The sequence below is a fragment of the Cornus florida genome, unplaced genomic scaffold (genome assembly GCF_030987335.1).
Source record: "Cornus florida cultivar Cherokee Brave unplaced genomic scaffold, ASM3098733v1 CherokeeBrave_3.0.0_Hap2_Chr09, whole genome shotgun sequence".
Lineage (NCBI taxonomy): Eukaryota > Viridiplantae > Streptophyta > Magnoliopsida > Cornales > Cornaceae > Cornus > Cornus florida.
In genome coordinates, this window is record NW_026775579.1 from 71,167,034 (window position 1) to 71,184,783 (window position 17,750).

Consider the following 17,750-nt stretch of genomic DNA (forward strand, 5'->3'; position numbering starts at 1 on the left):
TTCCAAATCAACCTCTTTTTGCTCCAAATTTTCACCAAGACTTAGTTTAACTCCAAAAAGGCCTTAAGAAACCATTTCTAGCTCATTTTAACTTTATTGACCTAAAAAAGGAAATAACACGAAATTAGTCTAAAACGAAAAAATAAGATAAACAAAGGTCCTAGAATACTCAAGCTTAAGGGGTTTAAATGCGCACTTTTTAGCGCTCATCACCCAATCTCTAATTCTCTCCTCTTAGGCTCCAAACACCAGCAGCAACCCTTACAATTGGTTTGGGACTCATTGCAAAAAGGGTAATGGAAGTATCACCTATATACATCTTCGAAGTGTTGGTTTAAGAGGTACACTTCACTATCTCAACTTCTCATGCTTTTCCCATCTCTGTAGCATTGATCTTCATAACAATTCACTATACGGGACGATCCCTAACCACATCACTAGCCTTTCCAAGCTCACCTATCTTGACTTTTCTAATAATTCTCTCTCTGGAGCAATTCCATATGAGATAGGAAACTGATGTCGCTCAGTGTAATGCCACTCGAGATGAACAATCTCATAGGTCCAATCCCTGCTGCAATGTGGAACTTGACCAACTTGACACTTCTGTATCCTAATAACAACAAACTTTCACGACCCATCCCTCAAGAAATTGGAATGTTGAGGTCTCTTGTCGATCTTCAGTTGCATAAGAAAAACATCTTAGGTCCAATCCTTTGTTCTATAAAGAATTTGGTCAACTTAACCACTTTGTACCTTAATAACAACAAATTTTCAGGACCCATCCCTCAAGAAATAAGAATGTTGAGGTCTTTTGTTGATCTCATGTTGTCAATGAACAACTTCTCAGGTCCAATCCCTTGTTCTATAAAGAATTTGGTTAATTTAACCACTTTGTATCCTGATAACAACAAACTTTCAAGACCCATCCCTCAAGAAATTGGAATGTTGAGGTCTCTTGTCGATCTCCAGTTGTACAAAAACAACTTCTCATGTCCAATCCCTTGTTCTATAAAGAATTTGGTCAACTTAATCACTCTGTATCTTAATAACAACAAATTTTCAGGACCCATCCCTCAAGAAAATGGAATGTTAAGGTCGTCGATCTCCAGTGGAATAACTTCTCAGGTCCAATCCCTTGTTCTATAAAGAATTTGATCAACTTAACCACTTTGTATCTTGATAACAACAAACTTTCACGACCCATCCCTCAAGAAATTGGAATGTTAAGGTCTCTTATCGATCTTATGTTATCAAGGAACAACTTCTTAGGTCCAATCCCCCAAGAAATTGAAATGTTGAGGTCTCTTGTCGATCTCGATTTATCCGAGAACTTCTCAGGTTCAATACCTGCTTTAATAAAGAACTTGGTCAACTTAACGACTCTGCATCTTTTTTCTAGCAAACTTTCAGGATCCATCCCTCAAGAAATTGGAATGTTAAGGTCTCTTATCAATCTCGAGTTATCCAAGAACAACTTCTTAGGTTCAATACCTGGTTCGATAATGACCTTGGTCAACTTAACCACTAAATATATTTTTTCCAGCAAACTTTCAGGATCTATCCCTCAAGAAATTGGAATGTTGGGGTCTCTTGTTGATCTCGAGTTGTTCGAGAGCAACTTCTCAGGTTCAATACCTGCTTCAATAAAGAACTTGGTCAACTTAACCACTCTCTTTTTACCAACAAACTTTCAGGACCCATCCCTCACGAAATTGGAATGTTGAGGTCTCTTGTCGATCTTGATTTGTCCAAGAACAACTTCTCAGGTTCAATACCTGCTTCGATAAAGAACTTAGTTAACTTAACCACTTTGTATCCTTTTTTAAACAAACTTTCAGGATCCATCCCTCAAGAAATTAGAATGTTGAGGTCTCTTGTCAATCTCAATTTGTACAAGAACAACTTCTCAGTCCAATACCTGCTTCTATAAATAACTTGGTCAACTTAACCGCTCTGCATCTTTTTTCCAACAAACTTTCAGGACCCATCCCTTAAGAAATTAGAATGTTAAGGTCTCTTGTCAATCTCGAGTTGTCCAAAAACAACTTCTGAGGTTCAATACCTACTTTGGTAAAAAACTTAGTCAACTTAACCACTCAGTATCTTTTTACCAACAAACTTTCAGGACCCATCCCTTAAGAAATTGGAATGTTGAGGTCTCTTATCGATCTTGATTTGTCCTATAACAACTTCTCAAGTTTAATACCTGCTTTAATAAAGAACTTGGTCAACTTAACCTTTCTACATCTTTTTCCCAACAAACTTTCAGGATCCATCCCTCAAGAAATTGGAATATTGAGGTCTTTTGTCGATCTTGAGTTGCTCGGTAACAACTTCTTAACTGCAATCCCTACTTCGATAGGGAATTTATGAAACTTAACTGTGTTATACCTTCACGAAAATCAACTCTCTGGATCCATTCTATCCACTATTGGGAACTTGACCAAGCTCTTTGACTTGGGTTTGTTCGAAAATCTGTTATCTGGCTCTATACCAATAGCGTTTAATAATCTTACCCATTTGCAAAGCTTGCAGTTGAGTAGGAACGAGCTTACTGACCATTTACCACATAACATATGCTGTGGTGGATTATTTGTAAATTTCACTGCATTTGGCAACCATCTCACAGGTCTAATCCCTAACAGCTTGAAGAGTTGCACTAGCTTATTCAGAGTTAGGCTTGAAAGAGACCAACTTTATGGAAATATGTCAAAAGATTTCGGCATATATCCAAAATTAGATTATATCAATTTGAGTGATAATAAAATGTATGGTGAGCTTTCTCATAAATAGGCCAGTAACATAATTTAACGACCCTAAAAGTGTCCAACAACAATATTTCTGGTCAGATACCACTTGAATTGGGAAATGCGACTCAACTTGGTATACTTCACATCTATTCAAATCGTCTCGACGGAAAAATTCCAAAGAGTTTAGGAAGGTTAACCTCATTAATAGACCTCGATTTAAGCAACAATAGACTTTTAGGCAGCATTCCTTTGGAAATTGGTGGGTTATCATACTTGGAACGTCTTAATGTGGTAGCAAATAATCTAAAGGGCTTAATTCTGGAACTATTTGGAGAGTGCGTGAAACTATTGTATTTGAATTTGGGCAGAATTTACACTCTCTTGAAAACCTTAATGTCAACCACAATTTACTAAAATGGAAAATCCTAGCCCAACTTAGACAATTGGATAAGTTAAAAGCATTGAGTCTCTCCTACAATAAGCTTTCTGGATCCATTCCATTGACTTTTGGAGGTATGTTAAGTTTGACTTTTGTTGATATATCATACAATTAGTTGCAGGGTCCTATTTCAAAAAATAAAGCCTTCTAAGTGGCTCCGTTAAATGTATTCAGAAATAATAAAGGTTTGTGCAGCAATGCCACTGGTTTGAAGGCTTGCGCCACCACAATGAGCAATGAAGAGAATGGCAACAAACTAGTGATTTTGATTATAGTTCCTCTTTTAGGAATTTTGCTTCTTTCATTCCTGGTTATTGGGATTTTCTATCTTCTTTACTCGAAAGTGGGCAATGTAGAAAATGAGCTAAGAAGAGAAAACAATGAGAATTTATTTACAATAGGGAGCTATGATGGAAAATTGGTGTATCAAAACATCATTGAAGTAACAGAGGACTTCATCTCTGATCATTGCATTGGGGTAGGAGGATCAGCAAGTGTTTATAAAGCTTAGTTGCCGAGTGGTCTAGTTGTTGCTGTGAAAAAACTTCATGCCCCTGAAGATGAAGATAGACGGATTACTGATCAAAATGGTTTTACAAGTGAAATCTGAACATTAACAGAAATACATCAACGGAATATTGTGAGGCTTTATGGTTTTTATTCGCACCCACAACACTCATTTTTGGTTTACGAGTTCTTGGAAGGGGGAAGTTTGCAAAAGATCTTGAGCAGTGACCAACAAACCTCGGAGTTTGGATGGATTAAGAGAGCGAATGTGGTAAAAGATGTGACAGATGCTTTGTGTCACATGCATTATGATTGTTCGCCTCCTATAGTTCATGGGGACATATCAAACAAGAATGTTTTGTTAGATTCTGAATATGTGGCTCACATTTCTGACTTTGGCAGTGCTAGCCTTCTAAATCCTAACTCTTCTAATTGGACTTCATTCGCAGGGACCTTTAGGTATGCTGCTCCAGGTAATTTTGCTTATTACATTATTTTAAATGATTTTGGTCCAATTGTTCTATAAAACACCTCTTTCAATCTTAATGGAATACTCTAATTACACAATATACTAGAAGCTCTTCTTCATTTAACCCTTCTTACCTTGATATATGATTGATGAGCACTGAAAAGTACGTATTTAAACCCCTTAAGCTTAGGCATTCTAGTACCGTTATCTATCTTACTTTGCCGTTTTAGATTAATTTCGTGTTATTTTTCATTTTCGGGCACTTATCCCGAAAACAAGCTAACTCAGCCAAATAAGAGCTTATTTGAAGCAATTATGAGATTAAACCAAAAAAGGAGCAAAGTGGAGGAAGGAAGAAGCAAAAGGAAGCAAGGCAGCAAGTTCAATCAATCCAAGTCTAAAGTTCAATCGATCGAACATTGATCGATCTCAGCATTTCTTGATAGATCCAAGCCTTGGCCCAAAAGCATAAAGTTCCGAAAGTTCGATCGATCCAACACCATCCTTCGATCGATCCAACACCTTTGTCCTTATCCAAATGATTGATCTTATCCGTAGCTCTCCACCCACTAACAATTTTTGTCCTTTTCCCAAAAATATCTCCCAAAATATCTCGGATTTGTCTTTTTTCCAAAAAGCTCAGCTAGATGGATCGATCCAGCCTCAATATGATCGATCTCAGCAAGTTTGATCGATCCAAAGTCAAGGTTCGATCGATCGAACTTCCTCTAGTGCGAAAAAGTTAAAATTCCATCTCATTAAAAGTTTTCCTTTATCCAATCATTAGGGAATATTGTGTGCACGACCCCAACTCATTTTGGGTGTCATTTTGACCTACCTATATAAGGATAAGGATTGTTTTTTCAAGGGGAGCCAACATTATTTTTGATATCATCTCTTGGAGAGGAAGTTTAGAGGAGGAGAAGGCTAGAGACACCATTGGAGATCTTCATCAACTAGGAGCAAACCTCCTCCATGGAGTTAGCCCTTGAGGGTTGGAGCATCCCCACCATGAGTGGCTAGACATCCTCTTGGGGCTAGAGTTAGCCCCAATCATGCTTTCTATATCTTTATCTTGTGTATTATTGAGGAATTAGTGTTGTAATTAATGTTTTAACACTCTGATATGTATAGATCTTGTTTATTCAATGATTTATGTGGTTTAATGCTTTCAATTGATCATTTCATTCTATCCATATGTCTATGTATGCTAGAATAAGATGTTCATGTTCTTATCTCTAGATTTTCTGTTGTTGATGCATGTCTATGTGTATTGATGCCATAGATTTAGAGATTGTCAAAACATAGTGCTTAAAGGAATGCTATTATAATTCTCTTGATGGTTCATGCTTATTCCTTGATGGATTGTTCCTCTCCCCTAGTTTACTTTCATGCTAGTAGTGTAGACTTAGTGTAGTTGTAGAGTAGTGTTAAATGGGAGGACAATCCATGCTTGTTGTTTGATGTTCCAAGCTTTTGAATACAAGTAGCATATGTCTCTAATTTTGTGTTGTATTTGGATTGTGAGCCTAATGAAAGGATTAATGACTTGTTTTGATTTATTGTGCCTTTCACATGTTGTTTAGACAATATATGCTTCATTGCTTAAATATATTATGCCTTTCACATGATATCTAGACAATACATGCTTAACTAGTCATCCTTACTTGTTGAATTAACCAAATACACACACACCAATATTGCAACACCCTAATTGCCCTCATTAATCACTTGTCAATACTATAGAAATGCATTGCTTGGTGGTGATCTCTAAACCCCAAGACTCTTCTCTCTCTTACTTACTCTTAATTGCACTCTTTTGCTATTACTTAGTTTAATTTAGTTGCTCTTTAATCAACCAACCAACCAATTGTTTGATCACTCGACCTGCTAGCCCTAATTGTGATTCTACAATCAACTCTGACATTGCTCAATCCCCATAATCCCTTAGGACGATCCCTACTTACTCTTGCTACGTTAGTAGTAGTGTTGGTAGTGGTTTTTATAAATTTAAACTTGACCCAAAAAGCTTTCCTTGAACCGCACATTCACTACATCAATTTTGGCATGTAAGGAACGGCCACTAGTAGTCCCGTCAAATTTTGGCACCGTTGCCGGGGATTTGTTGATTAGATTTGGCAACGTCGAATTTGTGAAATTGATTAGGATTAGTACTCTTTTGATCGTGTTTTTACTTTATTTTTATTTTTCTTTTTGGTTACTTATTGTGTTGTTCTTATATAACTAGGTGCATTGTTGGAGAGGAAGCAAGCAAAGGAGCCATTGAGCATTCAATTCAAGCAAGCAAAGAAAGGGAAAATGCTAAAAACTTTTAAAAAAATAAAAAAAAATATTTGCTAAGCTAAGCTTTGAAATTTGGAGTTGAAGTGTTAAAGGACCTTTGTAAAACTTTCTTTACTCAATTCCTTAGTTGAATCGTCGGCCCGCGTGGAGGCTTGTAATTCAATTCTTAGATAAATCGTGAGCCCGCGTGGAGGCAATTTTATTGTTCTTTGCATCATCTTTGTTAAAGCGTAGGAACATGGGCTAAATGTTTGTGGAGGAAGTTTAATTGCATTGTTGTAAAGTTGAAAAGTTTGTCATTCTTTGTGTTTGTTGTTTTGCATTGTGCATGAATAAACGTCGTTCATTCAGACCAACTCTTGCCCCTCTTGATTTGCATCTTGAATCTATCGTTAGAAATCCTAGGGGAAGAGGAAGTTCAAATAGAACCAATCTATCAATGGATGACCATAATGATGACCATACTGAGGACATTGGTCACATAAACCAACAAGGTATCCTTCATCCCAATGTGCACAATGAAAACATGCAAGTACCATTAGGTATGCCAAGGCCATTCATCCAACCACCACAACAACAAGGCCAAGTTCCGTATGGAATACCAAGGCCAATGTATGCTCCACAACCTTCCGTCATTAATCAAGGAATTCATAACCAAGGTGTTCATGTTGCATCTCAAGTAGCTAATCCACCTCTTGCTTTAAGAGATCACTATGTGCCTAATGAATACAATGCACCCATATGCATTCAATTGCCACCATTTAGAACACATCATTGTGAAATTAAAGCACAAACTATTCAAATGCTTCCTAACTTTCCTGGACTTCCTAGTGAAGAACCTTACAAACATTTGGATGAGTTTCTTGAAGTATGTTCCACCATAAAATATACGGACATGCAGGAAGTGGTTTTAAGACTCAAAATTTTTTCATTCACCTTAAAAGACAAGGCAAAGTATTGGTTTAACAATCTTAGGCCTTTTTCAATCACTTCTTGGGTGGAAATGCAACAAGAGTTCTTGAAGAAGTACTATCCGATTTCTAAGACCAATGCCATGAGGACCTCAATTCGAGAATTTTCATATGGGGATGGAGAAACATTTCATGAGGCATAGGAACGCTTTAATGAATTGCTTAGGAAGTGTCCACATCATGACATGCCTAAATGGCAATTAGTTAAATACTTCTTTGAAAGCTTATTGGACAACTATAAGGGTATGGTTGATGCTTCCATGGGTGGCTCTTACATTGATATGCATGAGGACGACGTGTGGCTTCTTTATGAAAGCATGAGTGAAAATTCTTTGCATAGAACACTATCATCCAAGAATGGTAGAAATTCACAAGGTAAGAAGAGTGTAGGCTTACATCAAGTCGAACATTCAAATGAAATAGCCGAAATGAAGTCTTTGTCTCAAAGGTTTGATCAATTTTTGATTAACCAAAACTCGGCGAACCAAGTATCTTCCTTTCCTAACCATTCACATCGTGCATCAAATGAAACATGTATGACTTGTTCTAGTGTTCTTCATTCTACTTCTCATTGTTCTCATGGACAAGTGCATAATGAACCTAATGAACAAGTCAATGCGGCTTTTGTAAACCAAGGGAACAATCCTTATGGTACTCATTATAATCCAAGTTGGAGGACTCATCAGAATATCTCTTGGAAAAACTAAGGAGAAGGCTTAAACCCTTCCCAAGGCGGTTTCCAAGGGAAATACATTCCACCTCCACTTCAAAACCAAGGATCCCAAGGTTATAGACCTTATCAATCACAAAGGAATCAATTTGCTAATTCTCATTTTCCCAACCAATCTTATTCCCAAGGAAACACTAGAAGTCCCGCCTTTGAAGAAAAAGTTTTAAATGCTTTGGGGACTCTTTAGGCTAACACTCAATTGCTTCATTCTCACTCTCAATCTATTGCAAAGCTAAAAACCCAAGTAGGGCAAATAGCAAGCACTCTCAATGCAAGAGAAAAGGGAAAGATGCCCATTAATGCCCCACTTAAACAACAATGTGTTGTGGAAACCCATTCCTTATCGGAAGGCCATACCATTGAACATGTTAACGCAGTGAATACCTTGCAGAGTGGTAGAGTTATGGACAATCAAGTTGAAATGTCCAATGAAAAGAGTGAACCGGTGCAACCTCAAGTTGTCACCCGTCCCATTTCACATCACATTCCTCCTTCATTGCATACACATGATCTTGCAAATGGGAAAATTTTAAAAAATGTGTTTGACAAAGAAGTCTTGAAAAATAATGTTGAGAAAGAAGTTTTGTTGAAAAATGATTTGAAACAAAATGATTCGAAAACGTCTTGTGTTGAAGAGATTTCAAAAGAAAATTTTGAAAAAGTGTTTGAACCAAAGATTCCATTTTCAGATGCCTTAAAAGGGTCCATTTCAAAAGATAAGCAAAAGGCAAAAACCAATGAAATCATGGAAATGTTTAGGCAAGTGAAAGTCAATCTTCCACTTTTGGATGCAATTAAACAAATTCTAGTTTATGCCAAATTCTTGAAAGACTTGTGCACCCAAAAGCAAAAGAACAAGAGCCAAGCACCAAGAAAAGTGGTTTTGACCGAGCAAGTAAGCTCAATTTTGCAACATAACACTCTTCCAAAGTTTAAGGATCCCTGTTCACCCACTACATCATGCATCATTGGTGATCATATCATTAATCGGGCACTTCTTGACTTAGGAGTAAGTGTTAACCTTCTTCCATATTCGGTCTATGTTAAATTGGGCCTAGGTGAATTGAAACCGACGTCGGTAGTTTTGCAACTTGCCGACCGATCCATTAAGAAACCTAAGGGTGTCATTGAGGATGTTTTGATTAAGATCAATAAATTCTTCTTCCCGGTTGATTTCGTTGTCATTGATACGGAACCGGTTTCCAATCCTAAGAGCCAAATTCCCGTTATCCTTGGCCATCCTTTCTTGGTAACCGCTAATGCCAACATAAATTGTAAGACGGGGATAATGAAGATTTCATTTGGCCGCATGAAGGTGAAGTTGAATATCTTTAATCCCACACCCAATTCACTTGACAAGTATAAAGGAGAGGTCAATGTTGTAGAAAAATGTTATGATCTTCATTGCCAAGGAAATGAGCTTTCGTGTAAAACCAAAACGTCCAAAGGATCATCTTCAACCTTGCATTCTAAAAGTCTTGTTTCAAACTCTTACTTTGAAAGAGCATGGAACCCCAAAAGTTTTGATGACATAGACAAATGATCAAAAGCCTCTTTTGAGCTTGATCCAACAAGTTCTTCAAAGGACCATTTGTTGGGTAGAGTTCAAAACATTCATCACCCCAACTAGGAGGGGATGCACTACAAGATCTTTGATCCGGGCTAAAAGAGCCCAATGTCTTGCTAGAGACATAAAAGACTAGCAAAAAGACATTTGTAGGGTTTCAAAACCCTATTCCTCCCCCATTTCTATCTTTCATTTTGTTTCTTGCGAAGTCTAGATACTTGTTTTAGGTTCACATGCATTGAAAGGAACTTTAGTGAGCATTGCATAAGTTTTCATGCCATAATTAAGCATTTGGCAAAGTTCGATCGATCTCACATTGGAGTTCGATCGATCGAACTTGGATTCATTCCAACACTTAGCCAAATTTTGAACCTACATCCACCTGCATCCAAAATCAGCTGTCGGTCCCATCATTCGAACCCATTCTTAGATCGATCATATATCTTCGATCGATCCAACTTCCAAGTTCGATCAATCGAACTCCATTCTACATCCAACACTTAGAAAAATTTTGGGCCTGCATATTTCAGCTCTCGGTCCCATCGTTCGAGTTCAATTCAAGATCGATCTGGAAATTTTTCAATTGATCTGACAATATTTCGATCAATCCAACCTTGAGGTTAGATCAATCTCAAGTTCCAGCAGTTAGCCAATTTTTGAACCAAGAACCTGTACATTCTTACCTTTCTATGATCGATCGAATTATTATTTCAATCGATCACATTTCTTACATTTCATAATTTTGACTTTTCAACTTTTTGAAAATCCAAAAATATTTTCATTTTTATTTTATTCAATTTTCACTATCATTTTATTTTGTTTCAATTTTCAACAAGTTTTCAAAAATTCAAAAATATTTTAATTTATTTAGTTTTTGATTAATTATATCCCAAAAAAAAAAAAATTTAAAGCAAATCAAAAATATTTTGTTTTACTTTATTTTCTAATGTTTAATTTTATTTTAGCAAATTTCAAAAAACCAAAAATCCAAAAATACTTTGAAAGGAGTTCATTAAAGTTCGATCGATCACAACCCATCTCCGATCGATCGAACTAGTCGGGAAATGTTTTTAAAAACAGAATCAAGGGTCTTGAGATCGATCATCTGGATCATTTCAACACATCAAACCCTAGCCTCTCATTCCCTTCTATTGCAAATCATCTCCCCTGGATCAGGCCACCACTCCAGTGAGACCCAAGCACCTTGAATCTCAGTCCATCTTCATCTTCTTCATCTCAGTTCTTCATAAGCTCGTTCTCCACATCTTTCATTCTCTTGAGGTAAGATCCGAGACATCCTTCCCTTGATTCGAACTATCATGCATCAATAGCTGTTTCTAAATGACATAATCGTGTTATTTTCATGTTAAATCTGCCATTCTCCAAGCTTGAGCATCCATGTCTTTGTATATATATATGTGTGTATATATGTGTATATATTTTGGGGATTTTGGTTAGATTTAGATGTTGGGCCATGTTTGGGATGGAATTAGGATTCATTTGTGTTGTTGGAGGGCCCACGAACTCATTCGTGTGGGCCCCATGCTTCAACAGCCACAGATCTGTGACTGTAGGGTTTCTTCATCGCACTGTTCGATCGATTAAACAAATTTATGATCGATCGAAGATTTGAGATCGATCCAACTAACTTCCGATCGATCTAAATTTGGTGGTTGATCCAACCTAATTTTTGATCGATCCAACTTTTGTGATCGATCTCATTTCTTTTTCTAATCGATCAAATTTCACAGATCTCATACACACACTTCATTCATCCTATCTTATGTTCATGCTATCTTATATATGCCCAATGTCTGTGATATTCCACATTGGATGCATTTCATACTTACATTGTTGAGCATGTTTCGTATTCTGTCACTCGCATAGATTCATGTCATATCTTGTTTTGCCTATCTTATTTGACATACATGTTTCTATATTATGCTTTATACTCTATTTATGCTGGCACTAACTCTTGAATTTATATTTGCAGACTATGGCTCGCGTCAAGACAGTAGCACGCAGACATCGTCACAGCTCCAACCATAGACTTGATGACAGAGCTGGTCCATCTCGTGTCAGGGATCCTAGTCCCGAGCATACACCGTAGAGAGTCCGACAGCGGACTGGGGAGACTGCACAGCCCTCCCATACAGAGGAGCCACTACATCCCACTCCACCCCAGTCGCCGGCTCATCCAGCCTTTACTCCATCACCGTCACCACCACATAGAGACGCTGAGCAGCCAGCTCAACCGGCTCCACATGCCCAGCCAACTCCTCTACGACGTGACAGACTCGTGCCTAGATATGCACACATGACTATCGAGCACGAGTCAGCATTCGACACTGCATTCTTCTCCAGATCGGTGCCGACTCGATTTGCCTACCAGGACATCATTCAGCGGGGCCTCTCAGCTATTCTTGCCTCAGTCACAGAGCCGATTTACCCGCGACTGGTACGGTTATTCTACCAGAACCTCCGATCATCGCCGCGCACTACAGTCGAGCTCATCACCTCTATCGATGGCCATGAGATCACCATTAAAGTGGATACTCTGGCCCGTTCAACTCGCTGTCCACATCGGTGCCCGCCAGAGCTTCAGGAGACTTATCCCAGGCTCCACAGGCCTTCTTATGTCGATATGGCAATTTTTCTCATAGGTCACCATGCTGGTGGAGAGACCTTCGCCACCCGGATATTCTTACCGAATAACCTGTGGTTTATAGATTCGGTGCTCTACCGAAACATATACATGGCGGGACACAAAATTCAGAGGCGGGGAGACTATCTAGCAGCCCTGTACGCCTTCTATACCGGCCACTGGGTGTCTATTCCTGCGCTTATCTGGAGCGTGATGAGGAAGCTCTACGATGAGTACGTCAGCAAAGAGGTGCCCGGAAGGGCCAAGTCTCTTCCATTCAGCCACCTCATCACCCAGATTCTCATTGACCAGCGTTATCCTATCCACCCGCGAGAGGACCCTGAGAAAGGTTCCTGTCACTTCCTCAAGAAGGACTGGGACAAAAGCTACAGAGCTATTATCACTTGCCTGCAGATCCATGCCATACTGGCGGCTGCAGAGCTGGAGTTAGAGGAGGAGGCAGCAGCATAGGCAGCCCCGGCACCAGCAGAGCCAGCTGCTGAGCATGATAACATTGATATAGACATTGACTTGGAACACTCAGTGGATGACGCAGCTCAGCATTATCCAGCCGGGTCACCTATTCATGAGCAGGAGTTGTCTTCTGACTCATCCATACCAGACTTGACCCCCGGCTTTGGAGTATGTCTGCAGACGCTCGAGGACGCTGTTGTTGCCATCAGAGCTGACCTCATGGCCCATAGAGCAGAGTTCGCTACCTTCCACACGGATGTCGCGACCATGTTCAGAGATTTATCTAAAGACTTCTGCGGAGCCAGACCTGCCCTTCCCACCTCATCTTCCTGAGCTCCCACTCTTTTCTATGTTATGATCCCTCTCTCCCTTTGATACTTTATTATTGTTACTGTATTATTCTTACAGCCAGCCTGTCGGCTTTGATATTTTTGTTGTACCTGCACTTTCTCTATTTTATATATCTATTTTTGCTATCGATGTCATATGATTGTATTCTCATATCTGTATGTTTGACTCCATCAGGTGCATCATAGTGACTTCAGTGAGAGAGTGCTACCTAATTTCCAGGACCACTCTTATACCTCTCTCATTTCGTTATCTGTTCATCCTATTTACACTTGTATGTTTACTGTGTACTGATTATCCCATTTTGTTATCTGATAAGTTTATCCAAGTGCCAATTTTCAGGACCACAGTTCATCCGAAGTTTAGGGGGGCTATGCCACCCACTTCGATACTTAAGTCCCGATCATTCTTGCTTAGCTGCACTAGTATACTCTTTCCTTTGTTCTCTTTGCATATTAAGGACATTGTGCAATTTAAGTTTGGGGGGAATGGTGCTCTACAGTGTTAGTTTTAAATTCAAATTTTTAGCATGACTTGTGTATTTGAGGGATATTTCTATGATTGGTCCATATCTAGCCATGATTTTGATCTTTTGAGGACTATATTGCTTAAAATTTAAAAATTGCTTAACTTGAGAGTCCAATACTCCTTGTATGCCTTATGACTGCCATTTAGGAGTAAATTTTTCAAAAGATTGATTTCTTGCTTGCATTTATGGTCCACATCATCCTGATTTTATGATTGTTTTGAGATTCATTCTAGGATTCTACACTAGCACAGGCGCACACTAGCATTCATTTATGGGGGACATGCTTTATTGATTATTGAATTGGTTATATCCCAATTGGACTAGTAGTGCATTGAAAGCTTTCATTCTTGATAAAGGTGGATAACAACCTCTTGTCACTAAGTAACCGGGATTCTAGCCTCATCAACCACTGAACTTCTCGCGCCGAAAGGTGGAGGGCCCAAACTCTAGGTTAATAATTGAACTTGCTTAAAAAAAATAAAAAATAAAAAAGCAATAAAAAGTGAGAACTTCTCCCAAAAGGTGAGAAGTGGGAAATGATTAGATGGTTGTTGTCTTGATTTGTAGCCTGGTTGATTTGAGCTTGTAAGTCCGTAGGGGTGTCTTAACACCTAATGCCCTAAAGTCGTCTGGTTTGAGAGTCATTGATCTAACGCTCGATCTCATGAATCACTAGAAATCTTAAGAGATCAACACATTGCACCATACTTCCATCTTTGATCCTCAATAAAAATATATATATATATATATATATATATGAGTGAAAAGAATAAGCGCACCTAGAACAATAAAGCTTTAATAAAAAGGTCCACTTTTTGTCTTGATGATCGGTACTAGGTTTGTGTGCTAGTTTGAGGGTAATGATGTGATTAATTCTTTAGTTGGCAAAGATAGCAACACATTGATGCCGGTCCACTCAAAAGAATTCTAGAGTTGTTTTGATTTGCATGACCATTTTCTTGATGTGTGAAGGACCATACTTGCTTTCTTGATGTCGAGATTTTGGGAGATTGCTTGGAAAGGGTTGAAAAATTGCATACTTGAGGTAGTTTCTCCCAATGCTTGTTTGCAATATTGGAACCTTTTTTGAAAAAAAATGAGCTTAATGATTGTGGGTACCATTTCTGGAAACCCTCACGAGACTTCACTCGTCCACTAAGGGTAACCTAGGGGTTTAAAAGGCTTGTTGCATGTGTTAAGTGCAATCGTGTTCCCTACGAAATTGGCGTTATCCATTTATTGCTTTCTAGTTATAGTTGTATAATTGTTCATTTCATTCCTTTACTTTCTAGTTCATTGCTAGGGACTAGCAATATTTAAGTTTGGGGGTGTGATGAGCATTGAAAAGTGCGTATTTAAACCCCTTAAGCTTAGGCATTCTAGTACCTTTATCTATCTTACTTTGTCGTTTTAGATTGATTTCGTGTTATTTCCATTTTCAGGCACTTATCCCAAAAATAAGCTAACTCAGCCAAATAAGAGCTTATTTGAAGCAATTCTGAGATTAAACAAAGAAAGGAGAAAAGTGGAGGAAGGAAGAAGCAAAAGGAAACAAGGCAGCAAGTTCGATCGATCTAAGTCCAAGGTTCGATCGATCGAACATTGATCGATCTCAGCATTTCTTGATAGATCCAAGCCTTGGCCCAAAAGCATAAAGTTCGATCGATCCAACACCATCCTTCGATCAATCCAACCCCTTTGTCCTTATCCAAATAATTGATCTTATCCGTAGCTGTCCACCCACTAACCACTTTTGTCCTTTTCCCAAAAATATCTCCCAAAATATCTCAGATTTGTCTTTTTCCCAAAAAGCTCAGCTAGATGGATCGATCCAGCCTCAGTATGATCGATCTCAGTAAGTTCAATCGATCCAAAGTCAAGGTTCGATCGATCGAACTTCCTCCAGTGCGAAAAAGTTAAAATTCCATCCATTGAAAGTTGTCTTTTATCCAATCATTAGGGAATATTGTGTGCACGACCCCAGCTCATTTTGGGTGTCATTTTGACCTACTTATATAAGGATAAGGATTGCTTTTTCAAGGGGAGCCAACATTATTTTTGATATCATCTCTTGGAGAGGAAGTTTAGAGGAGGAGGAGGCTAAAGACACCATTGGAGATCTTCATCAACAAGGAGCAAACCTCCTCCATGGAGTTAGCCCTTGAGGGTTGGAGCATCCCCACCATGAGTGGCTAGACATCCTCTTGAGGCTAGAGTTAGCCCCAAGCATGCTTTCTATATCTTTATCTTGTATATTATTAAGGGATTAGTGTTGTAATTAATGTTTTGACACTTTGATATGTATAGATCTTGTTTATTCAATGATTTATGTGGTTTAATGCTTTCAATTGATCATTTCATTCTATCCATATGTCTATGTTTGCTAGAATAAGATGTTCATGTTCTTGTCTCTAGATTTTGTGTTGTTGATACATGTCTATGTGTATTGATGCCATAGATTTAGAGATTGTCAAAACATAGTGCTTAAAGGAATGCTATTGTGATTCTCTTGATGGTTCATGCTTATTCCTTGATGGATTGTTCCTCTCCCCTAGTTTACTTTCATGCTAGTAGTGTAGACTTAGTGTAGTTGTAGAGTAGTGTTAAATGGGAGGACAATCCATGCTTGTTGTTTGGTATTCCAAGCTTTTGAATACAAGTAGCATATGTCTCTAATTTTGTGTTGTATTTGGATTGTGAGCTTAATGAAAGGATTAATGACTTGTTTTGATTTATTGTGCCTTTCACATATTGTTTAGACAATATATGTTTCATTGCTTAGATATATTGTGCCTTTCACACGATGTTTAGACAATACATGCTTAACTAGTCATCCATGCTTGTTGAATCAGCCAAATACACACACACCAATATTGCAACATCCTAATTGCCCTCATTAATCACTTGTCAATAATATAGAAATGCATTGCTTAGTGGTAATCTCTAAACCCCAAGACTCTTCTCTCTCTTACTTACTCTTAATTGCACTCTTTTGCTATTACTTAGTTTAATTTAGTTGCTCTTTAATCAACTAACCAACCAATTGTTTGATCACTCGGCCTACTAGCCCTAATTGCGATTCCACAATCAACTCCGACATTGCTCAATCCCCATAATCCCTTGGGATGATCCCTACTCACTCTTGCTACGTTAGTAGTAGTGTTGGTAGTGGTTTTTATAAATTTAAACTTAACCCAAAAAGCTTTCCTTGAACCGCACATTCACTACATCAATTTTGGCGTGTAAGGAACGGCCACTAGTAGTCCCGTCAATGATTAACATCATCTCCAATTTCTCGTTCATAAAAGATAATTTAGCCTAAATAGCAAAAATGTCCAATTTGTTGTACCTCTTGATCCTCGCCTATTTGTGTTTTATAGTTATGTTGAACAATGATTGTTTAAAATAAAAATTATATTGTCATATTTCTCTTTTACTTTTCTTGTCCTTTATTCATTGCTTTCTAAAGCTTGCTTATACAATGGAAGTGAATGAGAAATGTGATGTTTATATCTTTGGAGTCCTGACACTGGAAATGATTATGGGAAATCATCGAGGCGAGCACATCTCCTCTCTATCATTATCATCATCGCCACCGACATTGTTTGTCCCAGATAAACTCTTGAAGGATATGTTGGATCAATGTCTTTCACCTCCAATGGAAGAGGTAGCAGATGAAATAGTTTTTATTACCAAGCTAGCTTTCACATGCTTGCATGTCTATCCTTAATCTTGGCCAACAACGGGAAAAATCTCCACAAAGCTATCAAAATGAAGGCCAACTCTGCAAAATCCATTCCACGTGATTGCCATAGGACAACTGCTTGATATTGGATATTTAGCTTCCTGAGCATTTTTGCATCTTCTAAGTTTTTATCTAAACAAAATTTGTAGGAATAGTAGATCCCCTCCTTCAATAGTGTTTAATTCCATCTTCAAAATGGTGAGATATCGCTCTGCAAAAAAGCTCGCTGGATTGTTGCGGATTTGAACTTCCCTCAACTATATTTCTGTTAAC

At 38.2% G+C, this 17,750-nt stretch overlaps 1 protein-coding gene across 1 annotated transcript; it reads left to right on the top strand.

The window, feature by feature from the left end:
* The first annotated feature begins 516 nt into the window (after positions 1-516).
* Positions 517-11,786, top strand: LOC132272822 (probable leucine-rich repeat receptor-like protein kinase At1g35710). Its single transcript, XM_059773903.1, has 6 exons — positions 517-950; positions 1,064-1,441; positions 1,544-1,655; positions 2,536-2,773; positions 3,810-4,169; positions 11,731-11,786. Exons 1-6 carry the CDS (start codon positions 517-519, stop codon positions 11,784-11,786), a joined length of 1,578 nt encoding a protein of 525 aa, XP_059629886.1.
* The last annotated feature ends 5,964 nt before the right edge of the window (positions 11,787-17,750 follow it).

Coding starts and splice junctions, on each gene's coding strand:
- LOC132272822 (XM_059773903.1), top strand. CDS start 517: ATGTCGCTCAGTGTAATGCCACTCGAGATGAACAATCTCATAGGTCCA. Junction 951..1,063: donor CAAGAAATTGGAATGTTGAG/GTCTCTTGTCGA, acceptor ACAAATTTTCAG/GACCCATCCCTCAAGAAAAT. Junction 1,442..1,543: donor CAAGAAATTGGAATGTTAAG/GTCTCTTATCAA, acceptor TATTTTTTCCAG/CAAACTTTCAGGATCTATCC.